The following is a 13,651-nucleotide window of genomic DNA, read 5'->3' as shown; positions in this document are numbered from 1 at the left end:
CATTTTAGGGTGTTCCTTCGCTTTATGGAATTAAAATTAAAGTGTGTGCCTTGGCATCTATTAGTATAATTATGTAATTCAATTGGGATATTTGAGTTCATGCCTCCTGGTTCAATGAAATTTATCTCAGCAGAGTTTTACTTAAGACTGATTGTGGAACAACTATCTAGCTTTAAAAAGCCCACAATCTCTGATCTTCAAGTTAGTTGATTAGGAGGATGAGGCAATGGGCCTTGTAGTCACTCCATTCCAAGTACTTGCTAAGCCAAAGGCTGTAGCATTGTGTTTGACAGCTATAGTCATGTGTCCATTACTTTTTCCATGACATTTTTGAACATATGTGCCAGTTTAAATGTTTTGAAATGTCACAAAATTATATTACAGTTTACAAATTACATTTTGCAATTTATAATTGCAAGTTAGATTGCAAAATCTTGCAAAAATCCCTGTAATATTTCATAGGAAGTTAAGCGGTGCGAATGTGTGCCTTTGTTTTGAACGTGTCATTTGATTTTATTTGATCTTCATCTTTTTTTTTCCAAAGACATAGAATGCTAGAATGAGTTTGATTGAGATGAATGACTAGCCTTTGTTTCCTCTCCTTAAATGTTGTTTCAATTAGGCACCTGAAAGAAACTAATTCTTTTTGAGAAGGTATTAATCTTATGTGATGAGGGATCTGTAAGATTTTGTGCTTGCAAATTAACTCTGTGTTGCAGTTGCTTTTCTAGATATTTAAGTTAGAAGCAGAGAAACTGTCTCTTCCCTGGCAAGTTATTCAGCCATCTCTCATCAGAGAGCAGTGATCTCATGAAAATTACAGATAAATGAACACTTATTTCAAATACTACTTTCTCTGTTCCATCTTCATGAAGTAACTCCTGCTTACAGATGAATAGTTCTCCTACTTTACAGATGAATGGTTAGAAAGATTAGAGACACTGCAGTGTGTCTTGCTAGTCTTAATTTGTACTCCAGTGGCTCATACGTGCAGCGCTCAGATCCCAAATTTAGATCTGCATCTGATCATAGCAAACTGATGTAGAACCCTACTTCCTGCTGCACAGGTGACGTGGAATATCCTGGCTGTAAGCTCTGAGATAGCCCAATGCCCATGGCCTCTGATTGCAGGAATGTTTGCATCTCATTTGAATAAAAGTTGGGATAGTTACAAAAATATGTTTTAGGGATTGTAAGGTTTTTTCCTTGTTATAATAAAATCATATCAAATGTCAAATGTTCCTCAGAAATATAAATGTACTGATTTCTCCAGAAATATTTAATGACAGTGTTAGACTAGTATGGATTTAAGTGGACTATAACATAGGTTTTAGTGTAGGCAATAAAGCCAGTTTGTAGCCTTTGACCTCTGGCAAGTCTCAGCCTTGGTTCAGTTTTGCAAGATAATTTGCCCAAATCCTTTCCTCCACACGAGTCCTCCTGTTCCAAATTAAGTTTCTGATTTTTGGCTGTTGTCCCACTGTCAGAAAATTCCATAATCCTTGCTCATTCTGCTCTTCTTGTACTCCATTTTTAGGAGCCTTCCTAGTCTGATAATTCTATGCCTCTGAAAAATAAGAATTTTTCTACTGTTCTTTCAGTAAACCAGGGAAGGATGAGGGGTGCATTTATATTTTTTAAACCCCAGTTGAAAAGTCTCACAAAATATACTGTCAGCGAAATGAGCTGCTGAAAATGAGCACAAATATGCTATGCTCACTGTTCACCATTGATTTATATAATTCTTCTTATGTTTCCTCTTAGTCTAATCCCTCAGACAGCATTAATTTTTACATGGAGATTCTTCTGAACTATACCACACTCAGGCTTTCCTTATTCATCCATGTTTCAGAAAGGCAGCACTAGAGAAATAGATCCATGTAATCAAAAAATGCCTGCAATTCAACTGGTACCACTTTTAAGAAAATATTTTGAAAGGGTGGCATGCTGTGCATATTTTCAGGTCACCCTAACTCTGTGGTTTCTTGCATAGCTGAATGAAGGGAAAATTGATATCAAACTAAATAAGGGATTTGTTTCCTGGAAACTCCAGCGCTCTGAGTGATAAAGCAAATAACTGCAAGAAAAAGATTTATAGAAGTGTGGAACGGAAGTGTTGAGTCTGTTTAAAGAGAATATTTAGTTTAAAGTTTCTTCTAAGTAAACTGCTGACCTCTAATTCACTTTTGTTGAAGTATTTTTAATACTTCTTCCATTTTGCAAGGGCTATATATAACTTTTCTAGCTTTTTGAACTGCTAACAACTGTGAAAGCTGACTTGCAATCCAATCTTGTATAATATCTTTACTGCTATGACTGTTACCCTGCCTTCAATAGGAATACAGATCTCTACATAGAAGGAATTAATTCTCTTCAGTAAAGGAATTAATTATCTTTCATGCTTTTATTGTGCTGCAATAGCAGGATGAGCATGTGTACAGGGCATTCACTGACATGCATGCACCACATCACTGCTATGCAGCATCATTTACTTTTGCATGTAAATATCAAAACACTTCTTGTACCATTTTGGGGAACAGATCAATAAACCAATGGTGCTCTCACTTACAGCAGCAACCCTGCTGACAATTCTGTCAGTTACTGTTTTAGAGGTCTTCTTGGGATTTTACAGCTCATTGATTGCACTTCAATCTACCACTGCTCTGACAACTTAGTAGAAAAATCTTTTCATGTCTTCAGTTGAATAAATTACATTATATTGTCTTTTACATGCTGGAACATGAGCAGTGGGAGAGAGAGAGGATATCTGCTGTGCACAGATTCCCCTTGGTCTCAGTCCATCTGCCAGAGAAGACATTTAGTGATGTGCTCAGTTGGTCCTACAGTCAACCTCAGCTCCTCTTAAATCAAGTTTTTTAGGCTGTTCACCTGTAAGTACTCCTCTTGTTAGGTCTGAGGTCTTGTTGGTTACCTTGTATTAATTTTTATATAGGAAGCTTTTGGACACTGAAGATGAGCTCTCTGACATCCAGTCAGATTCGGTCCCGCTGGAAGTGCGGGACTGGTTGGCTTCTACATTCACGAGGGAAATGGGAATAGTGAAGAGGAGGCCTGAGGAAAAGCCCAAGTTCCGAAGCATTGTGCATGCTGTACAGGCTGGGATTTTTGTAGAAAGGTGAGAGCTTTGTTTTCTTGTTACTGCAAGCATTGCATTTAACCACAGTGTCTGCCATCCCTAAAATGGTGGGATGAACCTGGAGCAAATCTTTGAGCCAGAATTTATGCTTCAATTTCTGCAGCCACTCCATTTTTCTATACAGAATTCCAGATGAAACCTCTACATTTTAAAATCTCCTAAGCATTGGAAAATTCTGGAGTTGAACTCAATGTCTTTGTAACTTCTACACTAAATCATACCAAAGATTGTTCTTATATTAAAGAGTAATATACTTGCAAAGGGGTTTGTCTCATAACTTCATAAAAGATTACATAAATCTTTGGGGTCAGACCCTTAAATAGATTCATGTTGCTTCACAAACTCTGAAAGAAAAATTTTAAAAAGATAAATTGTTCCATTATATTTTTAATGAAGAACTATTTCTTAATATTTTATTTGTTCTTTTAGGATGTACCGGAAAACTTCAAGCATGGTTGGTTTGGCTTATCCAGCAGAAGTGATAGTCACATTTAAGGTGAAAGAATTTTAATCATTGTGGAATTTGAATGTATTTGCACTTAAATTTAGTGACTTTTAGGGTCAAATTAATAGTTTTCTACTGAATGTACCCTAGCCATAGTTAGTACTACGGAACTGAGAACACAAAGTACAGAGAAACTAATAGCTAAAAATTCAGAAATAACATGATTCTGATTAGTTCTGACTTCATTTAGATCTTATTAGAGTAATAGAATGAAATTTGTATAGAAGTTCTTATAGAAATGTGAGACAGTTTTATCAGGTCTCAGTGGTATTGTAATCAGTGTCTCAGACAGCAGCATTTGTTTCCTTTTTAGGCAAGAAAAAGGAGGTAGTATTGGGATAGAGCTAACAAAAGAAGCTGAAGCTTATGGAACAAGTACAGTATTTGCTGTATATTTAAAGTATTACTCTAGTACAGCCAAAATATGGTCTTATATAGTAAGCTGAGTTCCTATGTATGAACGCAATTACAAACTGGGATTTCTTGAGAATTAAGCATCTCCACTTTTCGCCTGAAAGCCAAACAATTATATCATTCTCAAATTGCTTTGTGTTTAATGACATCAGGGTTAATGACATTGCATAATAGCCTGTTTGAAGGGTGGTATTCGGAGTAGCTCCATGAGGTTGTATAGACAATTTGTACTGCGAAAGTTAAACTTTGAGGTTTGACTCAAAGCATGCACAGTGGCCTTGGTCATGTTGCAAGTATTTTATTCATAACTGACACAATTGTTTTCATCATTAACATTGTAGTAGCCATTAAATTGTTATCTACATTAGGAATTTGAAAGAGTTGGGTAATAAAACCACCAAACTCTCCCTCTTCTCTCTAGATACTAGCCAAATGGATGGAAATGTAATAGTTTTTTGTTTTTTGTTGTTTTCCTTTTCCCTTGTCTACAGGATGTTGATAAGTGGTCTTTTGACGTATTTGCCCTTAATGAAGCAAGTGGAGAGCACAGTCTGAAATTTATGATGTATGAGCTGTTAACCCGATACGACCTTTTGAGCCGTTTCAAGGTCAGGAACTAACCACCAATAAAAATATGGATTCAAAAATACATGTGTCAAGTTTAAAATGCAAGAAAACCAGCATTGAAATGTTTTTTATTGTACAGTACAGTGTAGAATTTCAAAGAATATGGCAAATGAAATATTGTAAAATGCCAATAGCTCTACCAAATGAAACTTCACCCGAAACATGCAAATTTTTCTGCAACCTGAAAAATGGAAAGCTATGTAGGCCCTTGTCATGTCATTTGTGTTACATAAATAGATTATGTATACAGACTATTTAATCAGCAGGTCTGAACCAGTGTCCCACCTTTATAGACCAAAAATTACTAAAAAGGCAGAAAACCATAGTTAGTCCTAAATACTTTTTTCATGGTCTGGGTCATGCTGTGTTGATCACTACTGTGCAGAGGCTTCAGCTGAACCTTCCTCTCCTAAACAACCTGGGGGATATATAAAGAGAAAAATTGCTTTTCCAAGGTGTTTGTAGGGTTTTTTTCCATACAATATGGAGTCCTTACAGCCATCTTTGAAAGGCAGAGATAAAAAAATGAATAAAAATGATAAATTTATTGTTATAGTACCGAATGAAAATTTTCTTATAGTTTCAAAACCTCTTCACTGCAAAAACTCCATTTTCCTTTTGAAGAGGCTGTCTCATCCTGAAGTTTCTTGAATATTTTAATTTTAGGCTGGCAACCCAGCTTTTCCCAATAGGCTTTATTTGCTTGAAGTCAGAACCACACCAGGACCACCATTATAACACAACCATGAAGTACACAGTGCTACTGGCAGAGTGGGCTTAAGCCCATTCTCAGTCCCATTGTTTATGTTTCAGGGATTTTAAATAAAGAAAAAATTATTAAGGGATATGTAATTTCATTAAATGGGTGAAGTGGTTTATCCCCAGGCAGCAAATAAGCACCTTTCTGCCACTCGCTTGCTCACTCCTCTCCCCAGAAGGATGGGGGAAAGAGAATTGGAGGCGGAAAAGTGAGAAAACTTGTGGGTTGAGATATGTACAGTTTAATAATGATGGTGATAATAATAATATAGAAAATTAATATTTAGGAGAGAAACCAAACCCAAGAAGAAAGGCTGCAAATGAAAGCAATTGCTCAGCAGCAGCAGCAGTAGCTGAGAGCTGCCCAGGCAGGCCCCAGGCAGCAGTGCCCAGCCAGGCTCCCCAGCCTGGGGCTGCTGACCATGAGGCTGTGTGGAGCATCATCCCCTGGGTCAGCAGGGCCAGCTGTCCCAGCTGTGTCCCTTCCACCTTCTTGTGCACCCCAGGCTACCCAGTGGTGGGTGGGATGGGGAGCACAAAAGGCCTTGACTCTGTGCAGTCGCTGCTCAGCAGTAACTAAAACATCCTGGAGTTATCAGCTCTGTTTACAACACAAATCCAAAACATTGGCCCATACCAGCTACTACGAAGGAAATTAACTCTATCCCAGACAAAAACAGCAAACTGCAAAAATAAGTGGGACCAGATAGTTTTGGTACTTCAGACATTGTCTGGAGGAAGGAAAGTTGTACTATGACATTAAAGCAAACCTCGTCTCAAGCAAGGTAAAAGTGGTGAAGAAAAGGAGATAATCCTATTGTTAGACTCCTCTCTGTCATGCCTGTGTTATACATGCAACCTCTGCATCCCTGGTGCAGACAGACATGTCTTGAAAATCATTTGGTTGATAGCTCTGCAGCGTCTTGTGCATGATGTATGAAGAGAGATACAACATCTACAGAATTTGTGTGGAGGCTCACTGGTTCATGTATGATATCAGACCTTTACATTTTAAATTTTTCTTTTATTACTTGCCCACAAGATCCTATGGTATATTATTTGTGATTCATTTATTGCATGCTTGACTTTGCAGCTGTTGCAGGAAAAAAACCAATTTTTTTAATGTTGTCTTGTCTGTAGATCCCTGTTCCAAATCTTATTTCTTTTGCGGAAGCTCTTGAAGTTGGTTACAGCAAATACAAAAATCCCTATCACAATTTGATCCATGCAGCTGATGTTACTCAAACTGTGCATTATATAATGATTCACACTGGCATCATGGTAAGAAGTACTGTGAAATTCAATTTCTTTTCTCAGACTCAGCTGTTTTGAATAAATATGTACGTGTTTCTTTTCTAATGAAAAAAGCTCAGTTGAAAATTTTGCAGAGAGAGATTCAGGAACTGTTGTTCAGGCTGTGAACTTTATTTTGTTTTAACTTTATTTTGTTTTAACTTTATTTTGTTTAACAGTTCTTCAGGCTGAACTTCTCTCAATGCAGAGGAAAAAAGGAAGAAAAAATTAATCTTTAAATCCTTTTTGCTTTTCATTGCCTGGATTTAGGTATTTTATATCATATTTAATGAGATAGATTTGCAGGAGTGGGCAGGTGAGAATTTTTTACTTTCACATCAGAGCATGGGAGGTGTGATCAGGCAAGGAAGCTTTAGTATCTGCAGAGGTCCTGGATGTTGAAAAATGTACTGAATCAGTGCAGGCTTAGAATTATATCATCATGGAATGGCTTGGGTTGGAAGGGACCTTAAAGGCGACTCAGTTCCAACCACCCTGCCATAGGCAAGGACACCTTCCTCCAGACCAGACTGCTCAAGGCCCCATCCAGCCTGGCCTTAAACTCTGAAACTGCTTTTTCTTTCAGTTTTTAACCCTCTTTAGCACTGCTCTTGCATACTCTATGTGCCTATGGTAGGCAGGCTATTGCATTTGCCTTGAAACATCATAATATTTAAAATTATTTATTTGGGAACTGAAATGAATCTGTGCAAGCATTTTTATTTCTTAAAACTTAAATTAAATAGTGGAATTCTCCTCACTATCAGCTTCCCAGGCAAAAGTGAATACTGACTAAAAGAAAATGGAGATTGCTGTCAATAGCTTTTTGATAATTTGTCTTCACTGTGAATACAGTTGTTCATAAAAAAAAAACCCCAGCAAACCAAAAAACAAACAACTAACAAAACAGCTGGGAAGAAATAGTGTCTGATTTCTGTTTGCAGAGCTGTGAAACAATCCTAGAAGACTTTGGAAAGAAAAAATTTAGAAATGACTCTGGATGGTTTTGCTCCTATATATACACAATATATGACAGTCAATCACTTATGTTAAGCCTTTTCTCATTAAAATGCCCTTGGCTTCAGGGTGAGCAAGGAAAGGTCCCCAGGCATTGCACGTTTTTATTCTACTGTTTGAAGGAAGTATTTTGCTTGTAAATGTTTAAAGCTAAATTTTAACTCTAATACTACTTAAGTGAAGCCTAGAGTCTTCACCAGCCAAGATCCCTTTTCAGATTGGGAAGTCTGCTTTAGAAAGCACTTCCATATCAGACTGAAGCAGAGACTAGACAGCTCTTGCCAAGAAGAGTCCAAATCAAAGTTGTTGTATACAATATTCACCGATCAAAATAATATTTTTGTTAAAGAAAAATCTTGAAGATACTAGATTAACTGCAAGAGTTAAGTGATATGAGCCATGTCTTTGTTGTAGGTATACACCTGGATCTTACCAGGAGGAAAATCCTTTTGTTTTATTATAAACATCCCTCTGGCCCATTGTATCTGCCCCTCTGCCCTTCAAAAAAACAGTAGCATTCAGACTTTTCTTGTGATGCCAGGACAATGTTCCAACTTCCAGAACTGTCCTAGTAATTTTGGGACATTTAGCCATTGCTTAAACCACTTTGAAAGACACTTTGTGTATCTCTGAACACTGAGTAAAGAAATCTGTTTCATATTTGAATATCTGCTATTTCACTGCATGCACATGAGTGTGAGAAATACCCAGCACGAGTATTACACTATTAGCATCTTAACCTTCTAACTGCCTTAGTATTAGCGTCTAACTTAGCATTCTAATGGCCTTAATATTAGCATCTTAACATTCTAACTGCCTTAATCACGTGTCCAAATCACATTATTTGGACAACTATTTTCAAAAAATAGACTTTAGACTTTACTGCTGCAAAATCTCATTAATGTTGCAACACTGCTACAAAATATTTCTATAAAATTAGTCCAGGTTTAATTCACATTTTAATTGCCAAATTATGATATTGAATTGTGTTATTTCTCTGCCTTTGAAATTGGAACTAGATGATTTTTAAGGTTCCTTCTAACCCTAGCCATTCTATGATTCTATGATGCTATGATACTGGAAAGTTCTTGGAAAGAAATCTAACTAGGACACCACTTAGTCAAGAGTGCCTTCAAACAGATGTACTTGCCAGGCAGAAGGAACATTTATGGAAATCAGTGTTTGAAAGAGGGCCTAGTGATTCTGCAGCTTGCAAAGTATTTCTCTCCCAAATGTCACTTGCAATTTGAGAAAGCATCAGTATCATGAAAATGTTCTATTTAACTTGCTGGATTTTTTTTCCTGTTGCCTGGTTAACCCTCCAGTACCCTACTCAATAACAATTTGGAGTTTGCTTCTCAAGCCAACAGTTTTCAGAGCATGTTCACTGTAATCCTTTTTTGAAATTCTGTTCTATTTCTAATACCTGGATTAGAGCAAATATGATGCAATTCTAGATCAAATTCCTGTGGTTTTTCATCTGTTTGTATTTTTATTTTTTTCCAGATTGGTTTGCAATTTGAGGTTTTTCTGCTTTCATTTTCTCTTAAGGACCTGGTACTAATTAAAAATCTTGCCGAGTTGCTATCTTCCTTGTTTATTTCTGAAACACATACTGAAGCAAATGTTTCCAAAAGCTGGGGTTCAGGAAATCTTTTGCATGATTCCTGTTGTTGAGGTCATATGTTTTGTACCCTTCATAGGAAGCTGGAAAACAGCCGTATTTCCACATTTGCCAAAAAAAATTGACCAATCAGAGTTTATGCTTCTCCACAAGCCCCTAGAGAGATTCTGGTGAAGAATAAGACACATTCAGAGTTGCTGTTAAAGAAATGAAATAATCATTATATTTCTCAAAATTTGCTGTCTATCTAATGTAAGAAGATCCAGCCACCTCAGATCAATGTGTTAGAATGTTAAGTATCACAGATGGCAGACAGTCTATTAACCTTCCCAAGAGACTAAATCCCAGATGATGCAACTGAAACGTGGAAGTCAAGCTTGCTTTTATGAAGTTTTCATCTTTAAGAATCCAAGTCCCAGGGAATACATCTTGTAAAGAACTTTTGAGTCATCGATCATCTTCCCACCATCCCTTTTCTCCTCCCACGTACCTGTATTGCTCAAAGTAAAGGAAAAAATGTCTTTACTGCCAATAAGTGCATTGTGAGACTCCATTTCTTACTCAGTTTTTAATCCATCACTGTAAAAAAAAGTTTCAAACAGAACTCATAAGTTGAAATGTATCTATATACATACAAGCAGTACATAATACTTCCATAGAAGACATAATTTATATTATCTATGACACCCATAAGGCATAGTATCTTTCAGGAGGGAAGCATGTTTCAGCTCTTCTCAGTCTTGCAGACCCCCAGATACTTGTTTTTCCCTCTCCCTTTCAAAACACACTTATTAACTGTCTCTGTAAGAGTATTTTTCTACTCCCTTAGAAATCCTTTAGCTAAAGCAGTTCTCTGGTTCTCTGATTTGATTACTGATCTCAATTTTGACTATACTAGTGTGTGTAGAATACTTGCTCTTCTCTCTTACTGTATGAAGTCTCTGTGTAGCCTGTAGATATTGTCGGTGAGAAATATTCTTCTGCTTATGAATCCATTGTCTAGCAACTATTTTATTTGTTACAAAAGCTGACCTTTGAAAGGCATCTTAAAGAAAAGTTTGTGTTTAGCTTTCATTACATTTTCTGTGTTTCTGTTCTATTTGGTATGTTGAAAACATTGTGAGAGCCAGGACTGGTCATGGCCTGGTTTCTTGTGACACACAGTATGATGAAGGTCATTGTTTCCAATTTTAGAACTGCTTACAGTACATTCTCATTCCTCTGTCTGTGACCTTTCTAAACCTATACTGCTTCACCAACAGCCAGTACTTGTTCCTCAGCAGGCCTATTGTGTCACTGAATGACCTATTTAATTATTCTCACATTGCTAATGAATCTTGACTCTTTCCTTTCTTCTTTGAAAGAAGAACTGCTGTTGGCAACTTTTACTACATCTGACAACTTATGCATTCCCTATCCATTCATACACACACATGCACATTCATGTGTGCATATTGGGGTGCGTGAAGTTGAGATCATTCTTTGATCCTTTAGTACAGAAGCTTACTTGTACACCAAAAATAAATGAAATATGTGTGGAAATGCTTGACTAGCATTTGACTTAATCAGTCCTATGACTGTGGGGGTTAATTATCATATGCTTTTTCTGCCCCCATCTTTAGATGGAGTAAATTTTCTCCTCAAGGACGTTTTGTCATTCAAGAAGTAGAACTTGAAAGAAGATAACACAGGTTATTTTACAAAATGTGCAATAGAGAACAGCTTCATTTAGCAAGAGTTATAAAAGGACTCAAAACTCCAGGGTCTACATTATTTTGTATACGTGACCTACATTACCTTTTGTTCTGTGTAACTAGCCTTCTGCACTTTTTTAAATTTATTTTTTTCATTAGTACAAAGTACGATAAAATTTAGAACAGAAAAATCTCCCATGGGCCTAATTTTAGTGCTATGTACACTGGTAAAATATAGATAATGCTAATTTTGTGCCTTCAATTTATAACTGTGTATATAGTTTACTAGAAGAAAAAATATTACCTAAACTTCATATAAAGTTTTTTTAGATTAATATACTGTAATTTGGCAAGTGCCACGTGTGAGCTAACAGAGTAGATACGCAAAGGAGTTGCAAAGTGAACTGTGTAATTCTTTTGATAACTTCTTATATTTTTGGCTGCCAATATTTAATTTGCTAGTGACCATAAGGATGTTAACTTGGTCTCAGAGAAATCATAAGTACAAGGACTTAATTTATCATATAGTACTGAAGTGTTATGGACATTTAGTTATCTGGAGTAAGAGGAGAGTTTATTTAAGTTGAAGGTAATGCATTGAAGGTAAAATATTTTCAGTACTGTAGGGTTTAATCTGAGTTAGGCTATTATTGAAAATGTGACTATGATTTGTTTTTCATTTACCAGCACTGGCTCACAGAACTGGAAATTTTAGCAATGATCTTTGCAGCTGCCGTCCATGACTACGAACATACTGGGACCACAAACAATTTTCATATTCAGACAAGGTAAGTGATGCAGTCTCCTGAGAGTCATGTCTGGAGTTTGCAGTTCATTCAGTTCATTGCTGAACTGTTTCATAACTCTTACTAATAAAGCCAGGAAGCAGCCAGGTCAGTCCTGGTATTACAAATTGCTTCATCAACTTCTGTCCAGTTAATGGGATCAGTCACATGGTCAAAAACTGTGGAAAAGTAATAATATAGCTCCATAATGTCTGAAATGATTCCATTTTGGAGCTGATATGTCAAGAGGAAGTTTGAAAAGATTCAGAATGTGGACTTGAAACCCCCTCACCCCTTATTGTTCATTAAAATTCTGATACTACTGACTCAAAAACTTCTCCTACTGTATCCCCATAAAAATGCCTCGTCACTTACAGCAATGTGCTTACATTTTGTTTCACTTTGTGTATTAAACTTAGAGGGTCCTGGTGCAGGGGGAGAAACTTTCAAGTAGAGCTTTAGAAATACCTACCATGAGCTGTGTCCTGGCATGTTTTGAAAGAAACAGCAGTAGATATGAAAAAGAAATCTTGAAAGGAATCCAGTTTGAAAGTTAGGCTAGCTGTGTTCTCCTGCAGGTGCAGAATGTCATTCTAGCTGCTGTCGCTGTACAACAGCATATAGTTCTCTCCCTTAAAATATTTTCATCTTATCACAGGAAAATCCCTGACCAATCCATTACTGAGGGAAAAATGGTACATCTGATACCTAACCTAGTACAACTATCTTATTTTTCTCTTACACTGAGCTATATGTTGTTTTTAGTATCCTCAGGTGAGGAGTTTGCTTTGGCTGCTCTTTAAAATAAAAACAGAATTGAAACAGCATATCATAATAAAACTGCTCAGTGCTAGAAATATTATTACTTTGGACATAAACATCCTCACACTCACTTATATGGATCAACTGTCCGATGATTACATTTAAATTAAATCTATAACATAGTTTTTCTCCAAGATGTGCTTTCAGTGATGAGAAATGCTAGATTTGTAGCTGAAATAAGGACACAATTCTGTTCTCCTTCAGAATAGTCTGGCTAAAAATAAGCTTCAGTTTGTAGTTCCAAGTTTATATTAATTTTCTATTTTTGTCCTTAATATTTTGCTATGAAGTACTGCAAGAGTGGAAAACTAATTAAGCTGATAGCCTTTGAATTTTACTCAGGCATACTTGCAAACAGGTATTTGTTATGTGATATAGCTCGTTCTTCTCTCCTTGTGTAACTTGGCCCTGATGTGGCATCCCAGACTGTGATTCCAAGTGTCTTTTGCCTGAGGAAAATGGATGGAATGGCTGCCAAAATCATAGCAAATCTTAGCACTGCTTAAACATAGTTGTAAGTAGCTATGTTGATTAAAGTGTGCTTCATAAACATATGTGATTGGCATAACACAGATTTTCCCATGATTTAGTTAGATTATGGATATAAACATATTGATTATTTAGGCTGGCTATGCTTTGTTTCCTCTAAATAACGTTTCAAATGCTATTTTAATTATTTAGATTCCTTGGTACCATACATGACAACATATGCTGTTGCTCAACAGAGCAGGAGGTTGAATTTAGCTTATTAATGTAAGAGTAAGCTGCACTGCTAAAGCAATGCACCTTTCTTCTAGTACAGACTTGTCACTGGACCACATTGAAAGATTCAGGAATAGTTTTATCAGAACAGAATTGCAGCAGAGAGGTGACTCCTGCGATTGCCTAGCAGGTCAGATCAGGTCTCAGGGAAACAAATTTCTGAAAAAAGTTTGAAGCTAAGTATGATAAATC

At 36.5% G+C, this 13,651-nt stretch overlaps 1 protein-coding gene across 7 annotated transcripts in view; it reads left to right on the top strand.

Moving 5' to 3' along the window:
• PDE1A (phosphodiesterase 1A) overlaps positions 1-13,651 on the top strand; it is a 148,416-nt gene that overhangs the window by 100,634 nt on the left and 34,131 nt on the right. For all 7 annotated transcript variants that reach the window (XM_038141803.1, XM_038141796.1, XM_038141799.1 and 4 more), the window contains 5 exons: positions 2,954-3,136; positions 3,587-3,653; positions 4,568-4,684; positions 6,603-6,743; positions 11,778-11,878. In XM_038141803.1, the coding sequence (XP_037997731.1) occupies positions 2,954-3,136; positions 3,587-3,653; positions 4,568-4,684; positions 6,603-6,743; positions 11,778-11,878 (609 nt within the window). The remainder of the gene's footprint in view (positions 1-2,953; positions 3,137-3,586; positions 3,654-4,567; positions 4,685-6,602; positions 6,744-11,777; positions 11,879-13,651) is intronic.

Source organism: Motacilla alba, chromosome 7, assembly GCF_015832195.1.
Source record: "Motacilla alba alba isolate MOTALB_02 chromosome 7, Motacilla_alba_V1.0_pri, whole genome shotgun sequence".
In the NCBI taxonomy this organism is placed as follows: Eukaryota; Metazoa; Chordata; class Aves; order Passeriformes; family Motacillidae; genus Motacilla; species Motacilla alba.
This window is presented reverse-complemented; position numbering and strand designations above follow the sequence as displayed.